The sequence below is a fragment of the Polyergus mexicanus genome, unplaced genomic scaffold (genome assembly GCF_030449975.1).
Source record: "Polyergus mexicanus isolate NDT 795.1 unplaced genomic scaffold, iyPolMexi1.0 SCAF_4, whole genome shotgun sequence".
Lineage (NCBI taxonomy): Eukaryota > Metazoa > Arthropoda > Insecta > Hymenoptera > Formicidae > Polyergus > Polyergus mexicanus.
Window position 1 is genome coordinate 11,412,457 of NW_027223324.1, and position 12,870 is coordinate 11,425,326.

General features: G+C 42.4%; 1 protein-coding gene across 7 annotated transcripts in view; it reads right to left on the reverse strand.

The window, feature by feature from the left end:
* LOC138932777 (protein turtle) overlaps positions 1-12,870 on the reverse strand; it is a 55,056-nt gene that overhangs the window by 19,006 nt on the left and 23,180 nt on the right. For 4 of the 7 annotated variants that reach the window (XM_070294934.1, XM_070294930.1, XM_070294935.1 and 1 more), the window contains exons 4-5: positions 8,557-8,782; positions 5,653-5,931 (exon numbers count right to left, since the gene is read on the reverse strand). In XM_070294934.1, the coding sequence (XP_070151035.1) occupies positions 5,653-5,931; positions 8,557-8,782 (505 nt within the window). Of the gene's footprint in view, positions 1-5,652; positions 5,932-8,556; positions 8,789-12,870 lie in introns of all 7 variants that reach the window. The other 3 variants (XM_070294931.1, XM_070294932.1, XM_070294929.1) reach the window with 1 other exon arrangement.

The window sequence follows — 12,870 nt, forward strand, 5'->3', positions numbered from 1 at the left end:
AATCCGATCTAGCATCATTCGTCGGGATTACGATCGCCTTCATTTCTGCCTGTGCTATAGTGGAGCTTAGATTGTGAATGAGATCGAGCGGAATATACGCGGAATTGTCAAGGAATTAGTGAACATGGAACTGGAAATCACGATGAAAGATATTGATTGAACTGCGAGAAGTGCTTTGACGATAGATGCTAAAATCGTCACATAGTGACACGTATCCTTATTTTTATAGCGTCACATAAAAGATTTATATTTATTGACTATTGTATTTTAAAAAAAACATTTATTTGAGACATCAAATTTATATTTTAAATTCTGCAATTACGAATTTTAAGAAACGCATAGTTCTCTTTCATTTTTAATAAATCATAGTTCATTTGTGATCCATATTGCATCTCTGCCTTTGAGTTTTAATTTCATTTCATACGCGATATTCAAAATCCGTGCAAAATATAATCGAATTCGAGATTGTTAGTTGGCAAAGTAAACAGGGGATATAGATATCGCACAAACAATCTGTAAATTTATACGTGAAAACGAACGCTGCGGATGTCATGATGCAAATGTATTGACAAACATGTTTGAGCAATTAACTATTTGGTAGATTGTTGCGGTGTTTGTTGTCCTTGCATATCGACGTAATCAAATTCGAGGTTGCGGAATAGCTTTCTATTGGTGCATTCGGTTAGGAATGCCTGACAGAAAGTTTCGATCTCTCTTTGCGGAAGCGAACCGCCCCGGCCAAGAAAGGGCGACAAGAGAGACGTGGGCTTCGAGCCGCGTAAGAAATATCGCAGTTTCGTTCCGCAGACCCTGAGGAAAATCCCGAGAAACGGGGGCAACGATATTCTAAGCTCTGCCCGATGTCTCAATATATTGCACATCCCAGTCGTACCTCCGAAGATGCGCCACGATACGCGCCGGCGGTGCATGCTGCAGCGCGACAGGAATAAATTTGAATCTACGAGCTTGATAAACGTACGAAGCGCGGAATGAGAACTTGTTGCCCGGAGAAAAGAAAAAAGAAAGAAGAGCGTATTTCCTCGCGTAATCTTGCATCCTCGCTGCATCTAAATCCGAGCACGCGCGCGCAAGGATTTACTCAATCAAACTATCCATCATGTCGATCCGTCGCGTCAATCTTTTTATTACCCGCCGCTTCATTCGAACTTATCCCGAGTATAACTTAAGAATCCCTCGCCTTTTATTATTCGTATTTACGAAACTTTGTGAACGATGCTTATGTTTCATTCTCGCGCGGTTCTCGCGACGCGCGATCGACCAGATACATTTTAATTATTCGCGCCCCGACGATGATATACATTTTACGTCGCGAGCGCGAAAGCTCGAGAGGATACTTTACGAAAGGGGAAGTTGGCAAAGTTTTTCGCGGCGAATGAGGCCAATGGAATTCTGAGTCGCCTATAGAATCATGCGCCGAGCATGCGGTCGCCATAAAGTTATCCCGCGCGGTGCACATTACGCGTCATCGTTAACGACGTTGTTTTTATCAACTTGGAGCAGCAATTTTCTCCACCGATGTCGACGATCGGATATTTACGCGAAAGCTTTTGCGAGACATTGCTCCTTGTTTTACCGCAAATCGCGCTTTCATTCGCGGAAATATTCAAGAGCTTCGTGGAAGATCGTGCGACACCGAAAACACTTTTATAAAGTGATTATTAAGCTACCACCGTCTGCTACATCATCAATCGTGTTGCATTTATGCGCCGCATTCTCGATGCGAAGAGTGTCACGGTGACAAATTTCAACGTTTGTCAACCAGACGAAAATCTTGATAAACCGGGGCAATGAAATTCAGAGAAAGAGAGGGATAGGGAGGGAGAGAGAGGGAGAACGGCGCATGGGCTCTTATGCCAAGTACATAGCTATGACGTGATGCTGCGTCGCGCTGCATCACGTTGTACATTGTGAATACGTGGTGCTACGAGCACCGTCAAGTGTATGGTAGTTGAACAAATAGAGCAGCACAGTCGAGATGCAGAATAAATTCTACAATGATTTATTCCTATAATGTTTACTTTCCAGTGATTTTTCATCTCCTTTAAATGCTCTACTTTGTTTAACGTTGAAACGGCACATTATATCGTGCCATGTAAAATAAGTGCATCTCTCTGCATTTTAAAATACAAGAGATAAACGCGCGTGATCTTTTTTAGAATAAATTTCTTTTCATATTATGCACATACGCGCCCAGAAATTTAGTATAATTATTATTCCTACTTACGCGTGTAATTTTCCACTCTATTTCCTATTTTAATAAAGATACGAAGAAATGAAAAATCAGATAATAATGAAAAATATAAAATTTCAACACACACAGCATGTTCTCTGATTGCTTATCTTTTTTGCGGTAATAACAATAATAATCCCCGTTAACGCTCATCTAATTTTATTCCTCGCGTGCGAGCGAATTTTACGACCTTGCCGTCGTTTCAGGCGGGCGACATTCGCGCCATTTCTCAATCCATTAAATAACCATCTCGCGGCCAAGACCGTAAACGGGCGTGAAAACAAGAGACGAGACGGTAAGACAATACGATGATGAAGACGGATGTCCCGACGGCGGTTTGCCATTGGCGGGGATTACAAATTTGCAGTGGTTATGGGACAGAAAGGGGCGACGATGTTGGGAAAAAAAAAAGAGATAGGATGGGGTGGAAAGCGCAAAAGCGAAATAGAACAAGAAGATGGTTCGGGGACGGAAAGTGGCTGGTGGCTCCGGAAAAACAAGACAAATCGCCTTTTAACCTCTCCCTCCTCCTCTCCCTTCCCGTCGCCCGGAATCCCGGGAAACGGAAATAGCCTTAATTGGTCGGCGGAACGAGCGACGGCCGGAACCCCCGCTGTAACCACTTTGCCTAACGCGAGTTTTATCGCGGCGAGGGTATCGATATGAGTAAATGTATCGGCTCGTAAAATTTACGAAGGCGGAGGGAGGTGCTACTATACGTCCTACGATGTCTCGTGTCCCTACAACCGGAACTTTATGGATGCATCGGCACGCTGGATGCGCCTTCGAGCACGAGAAAACGTTTCCATTCGAGGAAAATGGACGCTAAAACGGTTTATACGATGCGGACGAGATTGCGACATCCCTTATCTTTTCCCGAGCTCGCTCGCAAAGCGATGAGTTAGAACGGTACACACCTGTCGCTACTGCGACATCCATTTGGGAAATAAAGATTATCGAGAAAGTTATATATATAAAATCAAACGTTCCATTATATCCAGTTTCTCTATCGTACGAAGCAGAAATACTATGAAGAATGCTTATTTTTATATCTTTAACTGTACAGTGCAAAGTTATTTCTTTGAGAAAGATCTCATGATTTCTAACACTATTATGAATATTACGGATGAATACTTAATAGTCGAGTATAGCGAGATTTTCGAAGAAAACTAAATTACATTATGTCGCACGATGAAAATCCTTTCGTCTATAATAGACATTAAGAACGCGGCACGAGATGCTCGTGATGGAACGAAAAAGACAAAAGGATTCGAGTTAATTAAATCGGAGGTAATAAGATGTATACGTAAACCTTTAATTAGTTCATCACGCACATTATTATCGAAGGCGAAGGCTTATTTCAGGTACTTGACTTTTACGAACAATAAACAGTCGAATCTCAAACATATTGTTTAGAGTAAATCGCGGGTTACATTCGTCATGACACGATATTTAAAAAAAAAAAAATTAAAGACGGCACTCTAAGCTTACAGCAGCGGTAATAATATTTCAGCTCTCGACGGAATTCCTACTCGAAGAGTTTTTTACGAAATCGCTTGTAAAAGGATCGTTTTTTATTCCGTTTGAAATTCGCGTGTGTAATACGCCAAATCTATCGTATGTATCGTAAGGGCGCGGTGGATCCGGGTTCAGCTGCCCGTGAAAATTCGTTTCCGATTGCACAGCGAGTAAAAGAGCGGGATAGAGACAGAAAAGGAAAGAGAGAAGATGGTTTACTCGTAGGCGATCGATAAATAACAAAATCGACGGAACTAACCCCGCGCGCCTGCTTTAAGATATTTTCTGGCATGCGAGTTATTGGAATCGCATTACCGGTGTTCGGCCGATCGACGCTGATTACCGAGGGATATCTGTTTCTGATAACGGCGCGTTCGATAATTACCACGGCAGTTTGCTGTTTATTAATTATCGGTCTGGCAGGCAACCGTATTTTGCGTTATTCTCTTCGGGTGCCGATCACGGATAATTAATCGCGTTGGCATGTCGGGGCCAATTTTCGAAAGTGTATTAAAGCACGTTTACTATCGCGCGATTCATATTAAATTAGTTTCGGAAAGAGTCTGGGCACAATCTCCCGTTGCCGGCAAATTAATCAATCGACTTCATATTTATGTTCGGCGAAAAAAAGGCTAAAAAGACCTCGCCCTCTTATTACCTTCGGTACAAAGTATCTTCTTCTTTAATTAGTTTACTAGCATTATACTCAAGGCGCTCTCCAGTTTTGCGCTTTTCTCCTTCGTCGGGTAAAGATGGAACTTTTATGAAATATTCCTTAATTATATTTTAATTATGTATCTAACTTAACTATGGAACAGAGGTATTTAATTATCAAGATAAAATAAGTATTAAGTGTGTGTGTGTGTGTGTGTGTATATCATTTATCTTTTTGAACCAATATATTTGCGTAGTGATGAAATAGGCAGCTGTGATAGATAGGTGATTGATTAAGATATTCATAGGGAGATCGATGTCAGGATGCGGACAGTTTAATCCTTTACCATCAACTCCGAGAACAGATAAATGCATCACGAACCGGATGATTGTTTAATTATTTCGATCATCGCCCGACACTGCGGTATCGTTTGTTCCTTCAACGCGAAACTCCGAAACGAAAGTTGTGCTACGACGCTTTTTGTCGCAGCCACGTATGACGCCGCGTACCGAGTGGATTTAAGCGGCCGCACTGCCGCAGTTCCGGCGTTCCTGTCAGACAGTAATACTTAACAGTGCATGTATGCTGACGTTTTCTACGAGATATTGCCGGGGCTGATGGAAAAAAAGGAGTCATTATTCGTTCCGTCGCGGTGAAGTCGTAGAATGGATGCCACTCCGTCATCCGCATTAATAAAATCACGCCGGGAATTTTAAGAGATTTCCGCGAATAAAAAAAGTTTATACTTCTCGACTCTCTCTCTCTCTCTCTCTTTATATATATATATATACGATGAATGCATGTATCTCTCTCTAGCAGAAATATTTTCAGAAAATTTAAAGATAACGAAAAATTATATTATGAAAATACATCATAACTGCGCATTTGCCATTTTATTACATCACATGTTTAGAGCATCTCGAAAGCTTGATAATTCTTATAATCCTGATATTCTTCTCGTCCACTTTTCTATGTCTCTTTGCTCTGTGAATATCTCTGAATGACAGTAAAATTTAAATTAAAAAAGTTTTATCTGGCGCGCGTCCTCCCCCTCTCTCTCTCTCTCTCTCTCTCTCTCTCGATAAGGCCCGATTGCTGCCGAATGTAATCGTATCTTCTTGCTCCGTTAAAGGTGAAGGGATAATTTATCGCTCAACTTTGCGACGAAATTGCGATCCCGACACCAGGATTTCCTTGACACTCCGATAAAAGCTGAAACTGCACTCACCCGCGATAATGACGCGCGCGGTGTGGCTGATCTGGCCCTCCCCATTCCTGGCGATGCAGGTGTAATCGCCAATGTCCTCGGTCTTGATCGTCGAGAGCCTGAGCTCGGTGCCGTCGTTGAATATCCCAACGTCTCGGCCATTGGGCTCGACGGGATTCGCGTCCTTGTACCAAAGAATCTCTGGCGTTGGAGTACCTTCAGCCTGGCAGTTGAGTATTATCGCATCGCCCAGATTCACGTATATCATATCTTCCGGCGTTACGCTGAATCTGGGTGGCGCTGCAAACAACAAAAGCCGATGATTAGATATGATTTAATAAAATTATGATCTTATTTCTAAAGCGAGTATAACGGGCGCGGACTCGTTATTTCGAATTGATCAAACTCGAATATTTATAAACGAAATCATCTCTTGCGTAATAGATTACTTTTGCAACTCGGTAACATTGTCTCTTCAAAGTTTGACGAGAAATGTGAGATGTGTATTTTTTGCGAGAAAAAACGGAGGCGACGCGCCCTTGGCGCTTCGACGACAGAGAATGGCCGCGGGTAAATTGACGTTGGAAGAACAATCGAGTCCGCGAAGAGGCGATGGACGTTTGGAAAACGTTCTTGCGAATAGTTCCATCGTGTTTTTATCGTCCATCTTCTTTCCATCCCGGAAAAATCACAATGGTTTTTTACCGTTCAGCGTTCGCAATCGTGCAAATGATGTAAAGAGTCGACAAGGAGTTCTCTCTTGTCCTAGGATAGCACAGCGTCGTAAGATCAACAATTCAGAGCGACGGAATGAAGGGTAAAATAGCGATAGAGGAAAAGGGAGGAGAAACGAACGATTAAATTTAATGCAAATTCTGCGTCGTAACAGTGGGGAAAAACAGTCCTTCGCGCGATATTCCCTTCGAATCGCGCGTTTCTTTTCCGCGTAGGCAGGGAGACAGAGGCGGGGAGGGGACAGAAAGTTATACCGTTGGAAAAATTTTAATCGACATTGGAGTACGCGCGCGCAAGAAATCCGATTATATTGCGGTAAGGAAAGTAGAAAGGGCGCAATTAAATATTTCTGCAGAAGCTTCGCGCGCAGCCAAGTTTCTTACGAATTCTTGCCATTCGGTTTTTCCGTTTTTCGAGATATCATCCGCTGCGATGCACAGTTTGTTCGTTGTTATTCGAAGACGAGGAATTTTAATTTCGAGAGCGACACCGCGAGAGATACAACGCAGCTATAGGTGTGAGACTTCTGGAAGAAGTACAAGAGAAGAAAAAGAAAAGAAACGGAGTGACGCGAGAAAACGCGGCGGTTTATGATTCTAACGCGCGAGCAAGCGACCGAATGGTGGAGCCGACTACAAAGTATAAAAGGACCTTAAACGCTTTCTGGTGCCTCGAGTATTTTTCCCTTTGACGCTGTTTGTGTCGTGACTCTGTTGTTGTTGTTGTTGTTGGTGAGTGCGACCGAGGGGCTCAATAGAGAACGACGGGGAAATTGGGAATAAGCTGAGCGGAGCGACAGGGAGATGAGGCGTGACGAGGGAACAAGAGGACAACGCAACATTTTCCCTAAACCAAATGTTTCTCTTCCCTCCGGCCCTTCGGTCGTCGTTTATAGCCGAGCAAAATGCGGCAATAAGTTTCTTTCCCCCGTTCTTCCATCACTTTTTTCTTTCTTTCTTTTCCTCTCACCGTGTCTCATTTTTCCCATCCGGCAAACGCGATCTTGTCGCGATCCTCTTTCCCATTTTACTCATCGTAAGCAGGGACGCATTTCTCGGGAGATTTCGTCGAAGCGATGAAGGGCACGACGACAGAATCCTTGAGAAAAGCGTGCTTCGAACTGCGTGCTGAGCAAGCGAGAAACTTAACTTCGTCCCGCGCGAGATTCGCTAAGACGTTAGAGGATGAGAAACACGACGAGACACGGTTTGCAAGCACTGTTTGCTGAATGTACAATTCGCATAGAGACGCATCGAAGAATCGGCGGCGTCTTTTTGAAGCGCCTTTTATGATTCGCGTGCTTTCCTCTTCTCGATAGGAAGTCACGTCGACGGAAAGCTCGAAGACGGTGGGGATGAAAAGAAACGCATGCGACGGGGAATATTTTCGTACGCTATACTTGCCGATGTTTAACCAAGCGCGAAAGGAGAATATCCCGGAATTTCACGAGTCTCCAGCAATGCGCGAACGCGTTTCTTTCCCCTCTACTGGCATATATTTCTCTGACGAGATCTCTATTCTCATTATGAAATATGTTGGTACGCGCATACGGATATTCTTGAAAGAGGACAGATAAATGTGAAAAATGTATTTTCAATGTTCGAGAAGCGCACGATCGAAAAGTTTATTTAATAATAAATAAAAATATAATTTGCGATAACCTTAATAAAAATATGAGAATAAGAACATAATATATTACGAATTATATGAGTACAGATATACAAATTTCTAGAATTATTCAAACACGACTGTAACTTACACGATTAACTTTTTCCGATGTTATAAAACTACATTAGAGAGCTAAAATTGTAAAATCTTCTTAAATTCACAAAGTAATATTAACGGGACTATTCGAAGCAGAAATAACGTAATTTCATCTTATATAAGTTGGATAAAAGCTTGCACTAAGAGCGTTTAGCGCTCAGCGGACGTAACTTTTATTACTAACCGACAACTTTACGCGAAGTAAAGTTTTTTTTTTTTTTTTTCCCCTCTTGCGATACGTTCCATGACATATCCTGAAAGTTACTTTGCGCATTTCGCCGCGATGCAAACTTAAATGTAATGTTTAACAAGAAAGATCAGATGAAAATTCGCTTCATTAATTCTGTATCTTAAAGATACACTGTCGTAAGAATTGCAATTGTCTCCAATTTGACGGGAGTCGCGTGAAAATTTGAGATTACTTACCGTGGACGTCTAGATGAAACCAGGTACCGTTCTTGTGACTGTTGGGTGACCTGTTGAGGAAGACGACCTTGCACTTGTACCATCCTTGATCGCTCTCGCGGATGTTGGTCAGATTGAGGCTGGCCTGGCCGTATGGCGAATTCTCGCCCACTCTCGAGACACGACCTTCGTATCCTTCGCCACTGTGGGTTGGATACGACTCGTACCATATGTATATCGGTGTCTCCTGCCCCTTGCACCAACACCAACACTCAACATAAACGAGGGATCGTAATGAACGCATATAAGCCGGTGCGAGCATTTGTCCGACTTTATCCGGACGCGTGAATTTTTCACGATTTCAAATTCTAATTAAAAAATATTGAACTTATCAGAATTAATAGCTAGTATTATACGTCCGTTTGAAGATACTCGAGATTTATCTTCCCGACAAGACATTCGATCAAAAAAGAAAGGATAGATTATATATAGATATTATATATTATACATGTATTATATATATAAAACTTTCATTCGTAGGGCTTCAAAAAGTTTTTCCCAACGATTTCATTATTTTTGCAAGATGACCGAAATTAAGCTTTAATCTCGCTTAACGGGGCGAGTCCAGACGTGCTCCATTATTCAGAGATCTCTCTCTCCTTCTTTCTACACGCGCGATCAAACCTCGTTACTCACTCGCACCGGCCGTAAATCATGAGATGATAAATGATATGAGACAAGGGATGCAGCGTGTCTGACGAGAGTAAAACGATCTACGGGCGTTATCCGCGCGTACGTCCGGAGATCGCTTGTTTCCCGAGCAAGGAACGCGCGAAACATGACGAGAATAAGGAGGCGATCTACGACGTCTTCACATATTAGCGCGTCTAAAAGTCTATTAATGAAAAAGCAATGGTTCAATGTGGATGACGTCGTAAGTTGGAAGAAACTCTCATGCACTTGACGCATACCGGATACATGCATTATGGCGTAAGATATTCGTGCAATTTACTTAGCGGAGTTGCGTGCTGCGGAGGAAAATGCGGAAGAATGACAATACGTGATACACGAAGTGTCGAAGTTCAACTTTGAGAATAAATATTTAGAATCATTATTTTCACGATATTACATTAACAAGGTTCATATATTTGCAGTGCTTTTGAAGAATATCGGCGGAAAAAGGGTGCAGAGATATGTGCAGGAAAAATTATTCATAGCTTTGCAAGTAAACGCACGGCCATGTGCGACGAGAGATAGTGAAAAATCCGCTCGTGCTTTTGATCTTAAAAAAGGAAATTAAATATGCAACACGTTCATTAAAAACATATAATGACGAGTATATTCATTGAAAATTATAATATTTTATATATGAATGTTATGTATGAATTATATTTGATTGTTCGTATTTCAATGTGTTAGTGACCATCGGCACTTCTCAGGATGAATATGTGCAAGATATATATATAATAAGTTTCAAACATGTTAAGAGAGAGAAATTATGTAGAAATAAAGCGTAATTATTCTACTTAAAGATTTTGCAAAGAATTTTCCATGCATAAATAGATCTTAGTTAACAATATTAATAATAAATCTAGCAAAATGATATAAATTTCATTGGCATTAACGTCGGCTCAAGAGCGACTAATGGCTGTAAATATTAATTTAGATATTTTATTTGAGCCTTAATTAGAACTTAGGTTACGAAGGGACCGAGCATCATCGTTTATTTTTAGCAGCATGAGCTTAGCGATGCTCGCGCTTCATCGTAAAGAAAATATACGAACGAAAATATGATGAACGTACGGGGTTAGCGTCATTTTATATGTACACGTCTCATTACGCCACCATTGCGGAAAATTACGTCCTGTTAAGCCGGATGCTAAAACTGCCGGTAAGCGCGTATATTTGAGCGAGCCCGAGCTAAAACGGCCCGTGTAAACGCCTGCATTAAAATCCGCTGCGTTATCGCTCGTATTAATGCATTTGCTTCAAGACATTTAATCCTTGCAACAACGCGCGGAAGATCCAGCGAGATAAATTCGTTATTCATGTATGCGCGCCTGAAAACGGCCTTCACCACGGATGGATAGCAACGTGAATTCAAATGGTTTTTGTGACTTGATGGAACTATATTTCATATCTCGTTGTCATTACGTTTATTGTGCAGTGATCGATAACAAGAATACAGCGATCATGACGCGACAAAATTCTTTGTTAGATGATTATGATTCGGGAAAATTGCCACTCATCGACGAAGTCGTGGAAATAAAATTTTCAGAAGGAAACGGCGGAACAATATTAATCACTGACAAAGTTCCAATAGAACGCAGCGCGAATCGATTGCGTTTCGCGATTGGCGTGTTGATTGGCAAAATATTCTACGATAATGATTCGATCGTCGAACGGAAAGCATGTGAACCCTCGCAGAATCGATTGGATCTCGAAAATCTCGAAAAGCTCCGCGTATAAATCCCAGCAGTCATGGTGGACGTTTCTCGATACAACGGAAAATCGCTTCGACGAACGTAGATCGCCGTGTTTGGCACGTGGGGCGCAACGTGGCAATATTTCGTGCACGCTTGGCAGACGGCGGTTCGAGTCGCCCAATCTCCCGAGAAAAAAACCGGGAAAGAGAGACGGAAATAAGGAGAGACGAGGGCATAAACGTCGGCTATAACGTAGAAAATACCGCGAACGTGCAACGACGAATGTGTCTTACGTTGGACATTGGCTGCCCCAGTTGACGGTTTCTATTTCGAGCTGCTGGCCTACTTGCGACGGCGACGACCACCGACGACCCGATGACGACGACGTGCAACCCCCGTGATTTCAATATTATTCTCCCCGGGTGGCAGCATATAAGAGCGGGCACGTTCGATATTGCGAAGCCGAGAGTTATTGTGCATCTACCGTACCGGCTGGTGGCGGAATATCGATTTAGATAGATTTACGCCATTTCGTGCTAAAAATATTCAGAAAAGATCATTGGATCTTATTCGCTCCTTCGATCCTCGACGATAACGTTCTTTAAGTGCAAGGACGGTTTTTCGCTGAAAAATCCTTTCGCTGAAAGATTTTCCCTTCGCGTTACTTGCCTTCACGAAGCGCTTTTAGAGCTAGCATAATGCGAATATCATAATACCAATCGCACCTGCGCAACAAGTACTTGCCACTTGAAAGAAACCCATAATGGATAAAATGAAAGTTTGACAAGATAAATTAGAGAGTACTAGCAGAGAAAAGGGGCCAAAGAGAAACGACGAGGGACGGAAAGAGAGATCGAGAAAGAGAGGAAACTCGGATCAATGTAGAGCAGTTCTTGATAAAGAACGGTAGAAGTGAAAGGCAACAGTACTCCGGGGGGGGGGGGGAGGAGGGGTGGCAAAGGAGCCCGGCAAAAGGGGAGATTCGTGTAAAACTGGAATAAATTACCGTACTGAATGGCACTCCGGAGGGGCGCGAAACCTATTTTCTCGCCCCCTTTTCTTAGGGTGGACCGGATCGAGCGAACGACGATAGCGAGGCACAGCGGTGAATGGAGAAAGATAGACAGATTCGGTGGAAAAAAAGAGAGAGGAGGGTTAAAAAAAAAAAACAGAATTTTTCCAACGGGTGGTGCACACGTTCCCGGATTGCCGTTGGGCGAGAGGGGCTTTCAGCGAATAAGTCGTTTCCTTTCGCGTGAGTGCCGGCGCGCCGCGTTTACACGTATACGCGACAGTCATATGGGTCACTCGCCTTCACTTTATTTTTCATTCCCGTACTTTATTCATACGACTCTACCCATACTTTCTTTCTCTCTCTCTCTCTCTCTCTCTCTGTTTCACCCATCGAGTAAACGCGCTGATGAAATTTAATACGGCCGGGCCTTGTACGTGCCCCAAATTTTTTGAATAATGAGAAAGACTGTATTCCTCAATTACATTTTTATGATCCTATTATAAAAATGTAGAGTGTGTCTTTGTAGACTAGGACAGAGATATTACGCGGAGAAAAATACGATACTCTCTTTCGAAGTATTTTTATATCGGAATGATAAACTTTTCGCGTACTATAGAAAGAGAATATAATATTCGGAACAGAGGAGATATCGTGTTTTTGAGAGATCGCAAATAGTAAGAGCGTTTTATACGATATAATACCGAGTATGCTTATTGGCTAATAATATTTATCTGGCCGATAAAGTGATTTTATCGAAAGGAGAATGCGGCGCGCTACCTCCCTCGATTCAACGTGTCAGGCAACGCGTATCGATAATTCAATCTCCGTGGAACGTCCGCATGCGCGAGCAACAAAGTATCGATAAACTTCAAATGCGGCCGTAACTTCATTTGT